Source organism: Cuculus canorus, chromosome 6 (genome assembly GCF_017976375.1).
Source record: "Cuculus canorus isolate bCucCan1 chromosome 6, bCucCan1.pri, whole genome shotgun sequence".
Taxonomy (NCBI): Eukaryota; Metazoa; Chordata; class Aves; order Cuculiformes; family Cuculidae; genus Cuculus; species Cuculus canorus.
Genome location: NC_071406.1, coordinates 24,279,364 through 24,293,504, shown reverse-complemented (window position 1 = coordinate 24,293,504; position 14,141 = coordinate 24,279,364). Strand labels below are relative to the sequence as shown.

Genomic DNA, 14,141 nt, shown 5'->3' with positions numbered 1-14,141 from the left:
TCTTTTTTTCTAAATTTTCCTTTCTTTTTCATTTTTCCTTTTTTTTTTTTTTTTTTTTTTTTTTAAAACAAGGGATTCCCAGTGAAATATTGAAGTCGATCTCTGTTCAGTTTCTTTTCTTTCATCCTTCGATTCTGGAACCAGATTTTAACTTGCCGGTCAGTGAGGTTGAGCATTCTGGACAACTGTAGTCTTTTCTCTTTGTTTATGTATACGTTGAAGAAAAACTCCCGTTCCAGTTCTCTTATCTGATATTTGGTATAGGGACACCTCTTTTTCCTTGATCGCTGGGGAATTGCTGAAATTCAAGAGAGAAGAAACTGATTTATGCTGTTGCTAAGAACATGCTCATCTAGGAAGGGATGTGAGACTTTGACAATATCCCATTGCCTGGAAAGCAGCCCTCTAGCAGTTAAAAAAAATATTCCTTGGGCTTTTACTCTCTGCGTGACTTAGAAAAAGAAGAAGGAAAAAAAAAAAAGCGAATATTTCTCAACTTCTCCTTAAAAGAGAGCACTCCGAGCAACATTGAGAGATATTTAAATGGGCTGGAAAATATCCAAGTTTCTCAAACTCTTCTTCCCCCCCCCCCCCCCCCCCCCCCCCCCGCCCCTAACGAACGAAGATCTTAAGCCCTAAACCGAAGACAACTCGGAGCACTACCTGTGAAATCTCTCCATCTCCCCCCCGCCATATCAACAATTTAATAACAATTAATATCCTCTTCCAAGAATACCTTAAGCCCACCTAAATTGGTTTCCTATCGTAAACACGCTTTACAACGGTAAAGGAAATCTTATAGGATATATAAAATCCTTTGGATGCTTATAAAATTGCACATAAAAAGCGGCTTGACAAAGTGTTGGCCTTGTACTCTTGCCCCCAATTTAGTACTGATACCTACCTGAACTGTTGCTCTTCTCTGCAACAGCTTCACCAGAAGGGGAATCGGCGCTGTTTGCTGGTGTCACTTTCTTCTCTTGGCTGGAAGGTGTTTTACTGCAAGTGCTGTTCTGGGCTTTCAAGTCGCCCTTCTCGGCGTCCCCCTCGCCCTCGGAGTGCTGCTGGTACGGGGGTCCGGGGGCTGTCTCGTAAAACTGGTCGAAGCCTTGCGGCAGGATGCCGTTCCTCCCCACCGAGCTGTAGAAGTTGGAGGCGGCGGGAGACGGTCCGTGGTGGCCGCAGACAGGGTCCGTTTTGAATAACATTTCCGTCCTCCTGTTCGCAGGCTGCAGAAAGTCTCTGTGCATCACCTCTTCAGCGGAATAATAAGGAGCATAACTGCCCCTATACTGCCATTTGCTGCGCTCTAATCCGTATTCCCTGAATGCTACTTCGCGCACAGGTTGGACATGAGGTAAATTAGAAGAATAAGGAAAAGTCATTTGACAGGACGACGATTGCGACAAAAAAGAGGGTTTCGTCGAGAAATCTGAGGGTGAGACGTAATAAGCGCACCCTGGCAGATACATATTGGATGTGCCGTGACTGCAATCGTCAAACTCAGTCATGTCTTCCTTTTTGCGATTGCAAGCAACCAGGAGGCTTCAATGCATTGAACAAGATCCATCTATTGCACAAGAGGGTTTGGACAGGATCAACTAAGAAAAAATCCCCACCGTGTGCTGACGTGCAATTCATCTTGATTGATTCTAGTGGTAATTATGTCACGTGACGCGATGTAGAAATGTCCTTATATCTATATCAGCCCCTCGGAAAGGCTCCTAAGATCTCTCCAAAGAGCCCTCCCAGCACGGAGAGACGAGCGCAGCGTTTGTCCAAGCACAGGCGGTGCCCCCCCTCCTCTCACCAGGCGATGGGGTGCCCGGAGGTGCTGCGGTGCATCACCTGGGGCCGCGCCTGCCCCCCGCCCGGCGCGGAGCCCCCCGCCCGCATCGCAGCCCGGGAGGGAGCAGACACCCTCGGGAGCCCTCGGAGAGAGGGGTGCGGGCTCCCGGCCGGCTCGGGAACGTGATCGTTCCTCCTCAGAGGGAGCGATGCTCGGTGGCCGCCGCTCACGCGGGTGATGAGCGGGTGATGGTTCACTCAGGAAAGCCAAGTCCCATTCACACGCTTGGGCGTGCGAGTGAATCTGCCCGCCCGGCTCCTGCAATCCACAGTTGGCATCAAAACCGGTCGCGAAATTCAGAGCCTGAGTCCCGATCACCTCATTTTCCTTCGCTTACGAGCCCAAACACTGCGCGCTTGTGTCAGGGCGCCAGAGGCAAACCGAAGTGAGAAACACACAGACAGAACATCTCTCAGTAGCCGGTTTTATGAAAGGGAAACACTTTCGGGCTCTTCTGGAAAGCAAAGAGCTAGGGCAGGAAGAGAAGTCCACCAAGCACGGTTTCCTTGGGAAGCAGAGCAATACACAAAGTGACCTCTGTTCCCGTGCCTCCAACTCCCACCAAAATGTCCATTTTCATTGGAAGGGAAAAGCAGGGCTGGGAGCGAGTGACAGGCACAGCACCCGCCAGCCCCGCGGCCGCCCTGCCTTCGAGGGCTCATTTTGGCCAGTTTCCTGCTTCTGCTTTAAATATGATTTTACATAGATGAGCACAAACCGGGTCACAAAGGCTGAAAAGGGAAGAGAATAAATAATACGCGCCAGGCACAGCCCTTTGCTCTAGCAATCCCTCATTCCAGCACCGTTTGCCAGCTCTCTATGGGAATGCCTTTTCCGCCACCGTTCAGCATAGCCAGAGCAGCCCCACCACATGCCGCTCTCCAAATGCACCCCAAATGTGGGCGAGCTCTCCACGCCGAGCAGGGTCGCCCCCTGCCACCCAGGCAATCCCCGGGCGCTCCGACCGGGCGACAGGCCCCACATCACCTCCAAAAGGGCAGCTTCCAAATCCCACAGCATGCAGAGAGCCGAGCAGGTAGGGAACCGGTCCCGGAGCGTGGCCGGCGAGCCGGGGGAAGGCCCGGGAGCAGCTCGGCCAGGCGCAGGCTGCGCGCCCCCGGTTCCGCGCCGCCAAGAGGCTCCGGGGGCGGGAGCCCCGCAGTCCAGGCTGCGCCCCACAGCCTGCCCCCCGCTCCGCCGCCGCCACTGCCACCGGCACGGCCCCTCCTGCAGCCCCGGCCCCCCAGAGCGGGCGAGGGCTGCCCGAGGGGCATCCGCGCAGAGCCCCGGCTCGCTCTTTCTGAGCACCGGGAGATCAAAGCCAAGAAGATAAGATTAAACTCGTGCCTTCCCCCCACCTTTTCTTTCATTTTGTCCCTTTTCTTTGTACATTATGGTATTTTTCGCCCTAGTGCATCGCTCGCAAGCCACCTCAAACGCCACACATTGCTCCCAGCAGATAGACCCACACAAGGTATCACTAGAAATCAAGACATAAAACCACCATTCTCTCCCTTTATCGGTAACTTCAGAGCCTTGTCGATTCTGCTGCAAGACACGAACAACCCCCTAAAAACGATGCCTGCGCAGCTAAAATGGCTCCTGTGTCACTTACCACCCTGAGCTTGCAGCAAAGCAGGGCAGGGATCCGTTTGGATTGTACCCCAGGTTTCTGGTCGCTTATCTCATCTGGAGAGATGGCTCTGGGAATCTATGGAGCTTCATTTTCTTTACCATTCAAACAACTAATCGCGCCTTAGATAGAATCCTTCACCTTTCTTTCGATGCAGCAAACCTAGCATCAATTAAATTTTGGCGCAGGAGACAACCGGCTTCAGCTAATTCAAGTTCAAAGACATGGCGACGATTTGTTAACACGAAAACAGCCCTTTTAGGAAACAGTCCCTTAAAAAAAACAATCTAATTTGGGGAATGTGAAACAAATATCGCAGCAGAGACCCCACTGGAACAAGGCAGAGCTGGGGGTCCCCGCCTGCCAGGGTATTTTCATCCTGGGGTCGGTTCGCCAGCTCTGAACACCATACACATCAACCCCTCCAGCCCCTCTTTTTTCCCTACGCAGATTAAAATAGCATCGAAACATAAATGCACATCATGTACATAGTCAGGCGAATACTTTACCGTTAGGCGTCTTGAAACATCTGCAACGGTTGCCTGGAATTACCAAGTATTCAGGTCCAAGTGACATTTCCAAAAGCCCTCCGTGGAAATTAAGGCGACTTGCATAACATTCGGGTTTAAAAACGTACCCAGCCCGACTGGAGAAGATGCGGTATTTTTGTGCCACCCAAGATAAGACACTAACTTGACCTTAACTTTGTTATGGCGCCCCTAGTATCTGGAGAACGTGAACAGACACTGTCTGGCAGCTCTCGTAAAAACCGACTGGAGAAGAGATTCTGAGTCATTTCATTTATTGCCACTACAGTTCTGCAAGAAAGCTTTTCCTCCCTGCCAAACTTTAATTATTTATGCTCTTTTAGGAAGCACAAAGGCATCCAGAGCCATTCCCGACAAGCCGAGTTGCGTTTGCAGCCTTATCAAACGAGGAGGAATGGAGAGCCCCCTCGGAAGGGCTTTATCACGTTTAGGCTGCGGTCGGAATGCAAAGATGTTTATGTTGAAGTAAATAAAAGGATGGACGGTCGTCTGCGTGCTGCGGGGGGACGCGGGCGCAGCAAGCGGGTGCCCGCTGCTCCCCCCCGGCACAGCATGCACCCACAAAGCCGGGGCGGGGGACGAAATGAAGCTGGAAGGGCACCCAGTCGGAGGGCGTGAGGTGCCTCCACCTCACTCGGGTGCATCTCCCGCACGCCCACCCGTCGTGCCGCACACGCGTGTGCACACCAGTGCCCAAGGGGCGGCCGAGGCGGGTGTGGGCAGGCAGAGCCGCACAGGCAGGGCGCGCCCCGTGTCTGCAGCTCTGCCACACGCGGCTGTGCCTCCCCACACGCCCTGAGCCACTGTCGTCGCCCGCTGCTGAAACCCAGAGCACGGGCACGCTTGAAATCATGCACCATTTTCTCCTGCCTGTGCATCTTTCCAGAGTACGAGCCCTCAAACATGTATGTCTCCGTGTGCGCACACACGGTTACACACTACGGGCGCTGCTGCAATAAGTGCATCCATGTATGTACAGACACATACGATTATACACAATACACATACTTTCGCATCACATCCCACTTAAGGTTCTACCTCCTCTGATTTTTCTCCCTTCGTGGGCGATTAAGACTAGAAGCTTCACAATAAGCCACCGTCGTGGGTCTTATACGTTTAATAAATAATACATTTCTTTTCACATCTTTTCATCCGACGTTCTTCTTCGGATTTTCCCATCACCCATGTAATAAAGGGACTGGTTATACTGGGGCGGGTTAGGACAGGGAAAGACGATATAAAGAGTCTATTTCTCATGGACTGTAGCAGGCTGAATGTACTCCAACAGAGAATAAGAAAAGGGGTTTTATCTGTTTTTCGCTTTTCTCCTGGCTTGCATCATTGGGTTGCTTCTAGTTTTTTTAATTAGGGAAATGCTCCTGAGTGAAGAGACTTTTATTGTCCGCAATGCGCCAGCTTCCAGCACAGGGGCCGAATGCGTCGAAGGTTTGGAGGGACCCAGGGATGATGCCTCTGGCTGTAGGTGGCTTAGATGCGCATCCCTTCCCTCGGGGAGCCCTCGCCGGGAGCTGCGTCCCCTCGGCTTTTCCACTGGCAGTAGCCCCGCCGTAAGCGAGGTAGGTTTTTGTCTACATTGGGCACTGCGGTAAGAGTGGCCATTCTGGAGGGCTAGAAAAGCGCCTGCGAGTTGGTCTGGCTTTCCTTCTCCCTCCCCAAATACCACCCGGGCGTTACCTTTGGGGGCTCTCTGGAAAGCTTTCAGGAAGATGGCCGCATCTCTGTCCTCCTATAAATCCGGCATTTACCTCCAAACTCATCTGGACCACTGTGTCCTTGCGAGCAGTGCTTGCAGGCAAACGAAGGAGTAGGAGCAAAGTTCAAATATATTTCCTTATGAAATAATGAGTTTATTGCCTTCAGGAAGGCAATAGCTCGTGTAAATAGGTAGCTGCTTTGTGCCGTGCCTGGTGATTGTTTAGCCTTGTTGCATACGCCCCGAACAACCATATCTGAGCCTACTTTATATACTCCGCCAGCGTGATGATTATTACTGTTGGGAGAGGCAACCCAAGGGTTTGCGTGTGAAAACACCACTTTATTAGAAACAGATTTAAATGGAAATTGCAATCAAAAGACGTTTTAATCTGTACCTAAAATTTCGTGAGAGGCTTTATTATTACTGTTTTCTGAAGCATCAGACCAAGGCAACATCGAGGGTTTCCCTCGGCTCTGCGGCTCCGGCCAGCACGAGGGCTCTGGGGCTGCAGAGGGTCCCGGCAGAGAAAGCCTGTCAGCAAGATGTGGGGAAAACCGATTTCACTCCCGTCCTGGAATAATAACCAGGTCTGGGCAATGCTCCCAGCCCCTCCGGTCCGGTTATCCCCCGAGGTTTGTGTCTGGGCAAAACACCCAGAGCGTTCCCTTCTTTCCCTCGTAAAACCCTCTGCGGAAACGGCCGTGGGGACGGTCTCACAGAATAATCAGCCCCCCCTCAAACCTCCGGGCTCTCCCTTCTCCTGAGCCTGCAGCCCCTGGGGGCGAGCGGGGGCTCCGTTCGCCCCCAGTTCTGGCCCCTGCCGCGGCCCCAGCCCGCCGCCGCCTCGGCACCGCCCGCTCCGCCCGTTTGTTCGGGGCAGCGCTTGGACAAGGCCAAAGTCAGCGGCGCGGGGAGGGCAGAGCCCGGCGCGGCCACCGGGGGCGGCACAGAAGACGCCCGGCTCCGCGCCCCCTCCGCGGGCCACCGGGGGACGGGGATGGAGGAGCGCTCTTTCCCGAGGGGGATCCTCTCCCCTGTGCCCCTCCTGCGCCCCGAGGTCGCCTCCGGAGGGCACACGGGGCTCCCCTCCGCCCGTGCCGCTGCCGTCGGGGCGGGCGGCCGGGAGCGGAGCCGCGCGCAGGTTACGCGCGGTCGTCACGTGCCCTGCGGCTCCGAGCGGGGGGTGGGAGAAAAAGAAAGAAGGGGAAAAAAAAAGAAAAAGGTTTATTTGTTAACCGCTATCCCCCGTCGCTGCTCGAGCAGGTTACTCCAAACCACAAAACAAGCCGGCGCCGCAGGCTCGCCCTGGCGCGCAGGGCGGCAGCTGAAGGGAGCGGCCGGGACTCAGAGCTGACGTCTTTACTAGACGTTATTCCTTTATTTTGCTGCAAAATGGTGTTTACATACAGAAAGAAGAAATCGATTTTAGTTTAGCACCGCCCGTTCTCCGGGGAAAGAGGGGGGTAAGAAGCAGAAGAAAATCTACATAAAAGAAGAAAGAAAGGTTAAAAGCTGATAATACAGGTTTCCGTGCCGGCCCGGCTTGGCTTCTTCATTTTGGCTAAGAACTCAGCGTTTGCCAGTTTACGCAGGAATCCTACGCGTTTCAAGAACTTGGTTTAAACCGTAAAAATACACACTTCCCGCGAATGCGCTCTACTCTAGGGGTGAACACTCCAGGCACAAGTCCATGCAGGAACGGGTGGACTCTGCTCTAGTACATAGAAAGCGCCTGCTCTCGCATTACTACTCTCTTCTTTTTCATCCGCCGGTTCTGAAACCAAATTTTAACTTGCTGATCGCTTAAATTCAGTCTGTTTGATAGTTCTTTCCTCTTCTGTCGGTTAATAAACTCATTGAGGAGAAACTCGTTTTCCAATTCAGCAATTTGTTGCTTTGTGTAAGGTTTCCGTTTCTTTCTTGATCTCCCCTGGGTGGGGCACCAAGGCAAACCTACAACAAACACGTCGATAATTTAGTGAATTAGGTCTGAGTATTCGAGAGAATATGAAAAAAGAAACCAACCAAATAAAAAAAAAAAAAACACCAAACCCCAAAACCGCAAGATAACAAGGGCTAAACTAGATCGGCAAACAGGGCAAAGCACATCTGAGGACAATTTTTATCTGCCTTCGACCCGGATTAAGTGATTATCGCTCGGAATGGGCTACAGGAGGGATACAAAGCAATTACAGGCATCTCTTAGAAAGCAAGTATCGCTAGGTCGCCTCTAACTAAAGCGAGATATTTAAGGCATACCATCCTGCACTGAAGGTCTGAGGCATGACTGGACTGCTGCAGGCTGAACTGTCAGGTTCAAGTTGACGGAATTCTTGATGTCTTCCTTTAAGCTGGAAGTGCAGGAATTCACTTCAAATAGAGCAGCTGAGCCATGCAAACTTCTCTGCAAGCTCGAGTGGTCATACTTTACAGGCTTTAAGTTGGCTGTGTGAGTAACAGTTGGGTCATTTGCAAAAGATTGCCTCTGCCTGCATCTCTCCTCTTGTTTGGAGCTCGCATCGTGGGCGTAATATTTATTGTTGTCTTCCAGGCACTCTTTGTTGCCGTTGGAGCTGATGTTGATTGGAACGGAGCCGGGGAGGTAAGGCTGCGCCGCGCCGCCGAACGCGTGGCTCTGCGGCTGAGCTGCGCACGAACTTGAGCAAGTCCACGGGATCGAGCTCCGGGGGTAGGAAATGGTGGGCAGAGCCGCCAATTGACTGCCATTAGCCCGCAAATTGGGAAAATAAAAGGAATCTGGAGATTGCAAATTCAAGAGAGAACCAACGTAGCCAGATCTGTAGAGACTGCGATCACACATTTCCAACAAAGGACTTCAGCTGTTCTTACAGCAGTATTTAGTTACAACAGGGAATAAGCGGAAAGCCTGAAACGATTGGACGAAACTTTGCAGACAGGTTCTTCAAAGCCGGTAATTTCAGCACCGCCTCCAGCCACCGAGCCACGGAGTCCCCCCCTTTTTTTTTTTCCCCTTCTCTTCCCCCCCCCTTTTTTTTAAAGTCTTATGATAACACTTGAAATATGAAAATACCGAGCTCGCAAGGGGGAGGGGAAAACATGGTCTCCGCTTCTATAAAAGTAGCCGGAGCTGGCTGGCAGAACCGCGAGGGCAGCGGAAAGATGAGGGGGAAACAAACATCTGCAGAGCTGCAGAGGGAACGGGGCAGCCCCGGGCGCAGCTCCCGGCTGGCAGCACCCCCGGGCCGGCCGCCCTGCGCCGGGACAACCGCACCCGCCAGAGGAGAGTGCGCGGAGGGCTGGGAACAACCTACGGTGGCTCCTTCCCAGTAAGGGGAAGATGTAACTGTTCAGGGCACACATATTTATTTCTGCCCCTGTAAAGACCTTGTGCGTGTGTGTGCCCAGAATACGTATTTTGCCCGTTTTATATATGCGGGTTTTTTAATTGCGAGAAACGTGATATGCATCTGCATATGCTTGCAATTAAAATCTTAATTGATCGGATATTACCCGGATCGTCATTCTGGTACACTAGTGATTGGTATACTCTTAGGTCAACACGTCTGCCTTTTTTACCTTTTATCCTCACTCCTTAGTGAAGACAATTTTTTTTTTTTAAAAGCTTCTAAAACTCAGGGTTTATTTTGTCTTTAAAATATAATCAAACACCAGCAAATCGAGAATAACTGCAGCAACAGCAGAGGACTACTTGAGCAAGCCACAGAGATAATAAATAAATAAATACAAAGATCGAACGACTGCAAGAAATAAAATGCCCGGGTCTGCTCTACAGCAGAAAGGACGTGAGTGCAGCGATGGGCAGAGTCAGCCTCAGAGAGATGCCCCGCTGTTATCTCCCAAATTACCCATGAGAGATTTTTTCTCCTCTGACAAGAAAATTATCCCTTGCGGTGTTATTTTTGGGGAATGTCCAGTTTTTTACATTTTGGATAGATCAAACATGAACACCGTTGTCCTGTTATCGTTCCTATTTTCCCTGTAGCGCCCGAGGGAGTACGACTAAAATATCTGAGAGCATCCTTACGGGAGGTTGCTGGTGTCCTTTCCCAAGCCGAGGCCCCGGTGTGCTGCACCTAACGGTACCCGCAGCTGGCGAACCGGCCCGGAGGTCTCGGGGCAGCATCCCCCCTGGAGTCCCGCTCCGGGCACCGCAGCCCAGCCGGGGACTTTAGAGGCCCATCAGTCACCCGGATCGGGCGGTTCTATCCTCGGCCACTTTTCCACGGGGATCTCCCCTAGTCTGAGCAAACCTAGCTTCAGGCACAGACTTAATGCCATGACTTTGCCACTTTCAAGGCTTCGATTAAAAACTGGAATCTAGTTAACAGGTAGGGTTAATTTTCCGTGTTATTGTCCTGTTATTCATAGTTTTAATCATGGTTTTATTTCAACGCCGAGATCAGAGACGCTGCTCCTCTTGACATTTTCCTAATCAAATTCATCTTTCTGTTTAATGGGAAATAGGGGTAAATTCTGCAGTAATTTAATTGCCCTGGAAGAAACCTTTAACTGATGGCTCTCTCTCTTAGACCACACAGGACCACACAGGCATCGCTGGAGGATATTACTGACCACTGCCTTTAATTTTTATTGTTTGAGTTATGTCTACCAATTGAATCTCCCTCTTATTAGCTTACTTGTTTTCTGCTTCTTTTCTCTCCAAAACGATGGGTCATATTTTCTTTTCATAATCGCCTCTTACGAAAAAGCTGATTCTGATTTTCGGAAGACAGCAGAAGAGTTCAAAGACTATATTTTTTCCCACAAGAAGCACAAGGAATGGATGTGTGTTCCCAGTTACCGGAAAGAAAGGTGATACTTCAAACTAAGTTTTATGGGGTTAGAGAAAACAGAGCTTTCAATTAATGTTCAACTCATCTGTAATTGCTAATTAATACCGCGGAAAAAAAAAAAGAAAAGCAAAATTTGGAATAGCTGGAGACACTCACAGCCGCGGAAAGCCGTGTTTATGTTTAAATCTGCAGGGAAAAGAACTGACAGGAACATCTTGTTCCCGGGGCTGCTGCCGTGGTGCAGAGAGCTCGAATGGATTCGTGTTGTTTTTTTTCCAGCCGCAGCCGGCTTCTGGTTTGGGGGGCGGCGTTTCCATGCCGTGGGTGTCCCCCTGCCTGGGTCTGTACAGGAAATGTCACCGCTGAGGAGCAGAGCGACCCGGAGGGCTGCTTTCACACGCTCCTTTCCGCCCCTTTTATTTTTTTCGGGCCGTGTGTTAAATAGGCAGCGGGATGAGCCCGAACATCAGAGCTGACCGCACGCTGTAATTCCACCGCATATTCTCCCAGTTTACATTCGAAGGCTGCTCTGCGTGTGACCGAGGAGTCTCTCTCGCTCATTTATCACTCTCAAACGCGGCTCCCAAAGCGAGGGGAAGGCTTCCCCTGCCTATGCCGGGGGTTGTCCAGGAGATGGCAGGATTGCCTCAGACATGGCTGGGAATTCCTGCTGCCTGCCGGGAGCCGCGCTCCACGGTGGCTGCTGGGCGGGCGAGCCGGCCGGCCTGCAATGCATCATTGTGCCACCGCGCATTTGCAATACGCTTTGTCGAGGTACATATTAATTATCTGTAATAACGCACGCTCTATTTAATGCGAATCACGGTGCCCTTTCCTCTCCCCGTGGAGGGCTGTGCCGAGCATCCTGGGAAGAGCCCAGTCTGTGGTCCCGGGGCTTTTGGATAACGCTTGTCAATGCTCGGCTCCAGGCTCAGGAAACCCTTTTGATCCACCCGGGTAGGTGGACGGGCTGGTGTGCCCCGGCCCGCAGCCCTGGCCTCGCCTCTCTCTTGGCTGCTGGTTTCTTAATGTTTCTGCACGTTGTTATGAAGATAAAAGGCGACTCCTCTCCATCTGGTACCTATTTGCCAGCCAGTCCGGGTTTCCTCCTGCCCTGGAAAGGGAGCTCTGGCCGTGGCAAAGCCGCGTCTTCCGAGAGCCCGGCAAAGCCAAAGGTTAAGTCTGGAAAGAGGCAGGGAACAGCCCGCCACGGCTCCGCGGCCGGGAAGTAAACAGCTCGGGCAGTGCCCGGCCTTCCGTCTGGGCTGAAAAACTTCTCCGGCATGAATAGGACCGAAGTATCTGTGGTTGGGGTGAGGAGAGGTGCCAAGGGAGGGCGGGGGGAGAAGGCTTTAAAACATTCAGAGAAAACAAGGCTTCATCAGCAGAGAGGGCTGTTCCAGGTACTCGAGTGATGTGCCACGCAGCCTCCTCTTTTCCCAGCATCAACCAAAAATGCACTTTGAGATAAAATCTGAAGTGCTGATTTTTGGTGGTTTTTTTTTTTTTTCCTCTTCCGTTCGAGGTAAATAAACGTCTCAAAAGCCATGAACGTGCACGAGGGAGAGAAAATGGAAGGAAGAGGGCGCAGGAAGATAGCTCCCTGCTGGAGCCGGCCGGCTGCGGAGCGAGGGGAAAAGGCGCCGGCGCTGAGCCGCGCGGGGCTGCGGGCAGTGCCCGGAGGGGAGAACAAAGCGGCCACCCAGCACCGGCCCTGCAGAGCGGGCTCCGGGGGGAGAGGGGACAGACACACTCCCCCCTGCTTCCCACCTCGCGTATTTCTTGCGGCAGAGTGTCTTTCTCCGAAGAAAAGCTCTTTCCCAGCGGCAAAGCGCTCTTGCATGCGCCTTTCCCTTCCTCAACTCGCCTCGCGTCCTGTCTACTTCTCCTTTCCCGAGCATCGCAACCTAAAAGTGGATCTGGGAAGAACCCAGGAAACACTGAAGCCCGCGAAACGCCCTGCTGAAAAAAAGAATGCGATTTTCTTCCTCTTTTCATGTATAGCGAAAAGAAATCGTTTTATTAAAGACGGTTCAGGAACAGTTTGACATCATCGTTAACAGCTTGGAAGTTCAGCCCATGTTTCCAAGACAAAGTAAGAGCAGACTTTAAGACAAGAAAAGGAAGCGATACGGTTTGTGGAAAAATAGTCTTACCGTATGTCCTACCCTCATACGCTGGTAATCAAAGTGTTTAGAGCAATAGTATACTATAATAAATAATACTAGTTCGGAACACACACGTTTTAATAATTAGACGAGGCACATTAACGGCGACGATCTCGCTTCTTTCTCCTAGCAGTTGACTAGCGTGTCTGATCACTCTGTGTATGTCTTAACATCCATACTAGGTTTAAAAAATAAAAAAATGGACAAAATCCTAGCCTTTCAGTCTACATAAATTATGGCATCTTTTGAAATTCCTTATTTATTGCTTCTGTCATTAACACCCGTTTATTTTTGTAAATCAAAAGTTAGCGGTGAACTTCACTTCTCTGACCAAGAGTTCTTTATAAGCACCGTGGCTGCAGGAAGGAAAAATCTCGTGCTTGTCCGGACAAACAGGCTAAAGCAGGCGTTTTACACGAGGTCTGCGCGGGTTTATACACACCACCATAGCGGCAGCCTCTCCCCGGGCTGCAGGACGAGACCTCGGCCCATCAGTCCCGCCGAAGGCGCTGCCCCGAGGTGCCTCGACCTGCGGCTCCGCGGACCGCCCAGCGCGCAGCCCCGCAGCCCCGCAGCCCCTTCCCGCGAACAGGCGGCTCCTTTGTCAGTGGAGGAATATTAAATCCTTCCACTGGAAATGAAACCGCGGGAAAAAACACCCAAAAGAACAAACCAGCGCCACAGCCCTCCCCCCCCACCACCAAAAAAAAAAAAAGAGAAAGCAAAACAAAAAAACTTCCAACTCCTCTCTCCCAAAACCAAACCAAAGCCCAACCAAACCCAAACCTGCGGAGGCGGGGAGCCGTGCCTGGGACTGCGCTCTACAACCCGCAACAGCCCGGAGAGATTCTCCCTCCTTCTAAAAACCAAATAAAAATGCGTCTGTAGACGTTACCCCTCCAGGCAATTCGCGATTCTCCCCGGTCCCGACGGGCTCGGCAGCGGCCGGACTCTCCGGCTTTCCTGCATTTTCCAACTGATTTTTTTTTTTTTTTTTTTTACTCAGCGTGTTTTGAAGTTTACGATACCAAATCAAAACTGACACTTTTTGGCACTGGTTGTTGCTCAGAGAGAAGAAGAAATATTACAGAACCCCCTCCCCCAAAGAGTTAAGCATTTAAGAAAGTTATAACTGTAACCGCTCAACATATTTAAATTCGTTTATACTGGCCTAGAGGGAAGAACAGAAAATATAATTAATGTTAATAATATTATTGTTTTCAAAAGGAAGAAACAGAACCATAATTCAAGGTTTGTCAGCGTTCCCTTCCATTGAGAGCAAAACGTTGACGTTCATGGAAAACAATTCCCGAAATTTCACCACCGCTGGAAGGAGAAAAAAAAATTAAATATATTTTCAAGTCTTTCCAAAAGTCTTTAGCTGGTCATAAATTTGGTTTATATATCCAACACTGTCCGCAACTAATAGA

At 51.0% G+C, this 14,141-nt stretch overlaps 2 protein-coding genes across 2 annotated transcripts; both read right to left on the bottom strand.

Annotated features, from left to right (window-relative positions):
* Positions 1-62: 62 nt before the first annotated feature.
* Positions 63-1,511, bottom strand: HOXD11 (homeobox D11). Its single transcript, XM_009555614.2, has 2 exons — positions 905-1,511; positions 63-298 (listed from the first exon to the last, which is right to left on the bottom strand). The coding sequence occupies exons 1-2, from the start codon at positions 1,509-1,511 to the stop codon at positions 63-65; spliced, it is 843 nt and encodes a 280-aa protein (XP_009553909.1).
* A 5,950-nt stretch (positions 1,512-7,461) lies between these two features.
* On the bottom strand, positions 7,462-8,568 carry HOXD12 (homeobox D12). The gene is made up of 2 exons (XM_009555613.2): positions 8,007-8,568; positions 7,462-7,700 (listed from the first exon to the last, which is right to left on the bottom strand). The coding sequence occupies exons 1-2, from the start codon at positions 8,566-8,568 to the stop codon at positions 7,462-7,464; spliced, it is 801 nt and encodes a 266-aa protein (XP_009553908.1).
* Between the last annotated feature and the right edge of the window lie 5,573 nt (positions 8,569-14,141).

Excerpts from the sequence above, each read along its gene's own strand:
- HOXD12 (XM_009555613.2), bottom strand. The coding sequence starts at position 8,568 with ATGTGTGATCGCAGTCTCTACAGATCTGGCTACGTTGGTTCTCTCTTG. Across the intron at positions 7,701-8,006 it reads CAGACCTTCAGTGCAGGATG|GTTTGCCTTGGTGCCCCACC; the intron begins GTATGCCTTAAA and ends TGTTTGTTGTAG.
- HOXD11 (XM_009555614.2), bottom strand. The coding sequence starts at position 1,511 with ATGACTGAGTTTGACGATTGCAGTCACGGCACATCCAATATGTATCTG. Across the intron at positions 299-904 it reads AGAGAAGAGCAACAGTTCAG|CAATTCCCCAGCGATCAAGG; the intron begins GTAGGTATCAGT and ends CTTGAATTTCAG.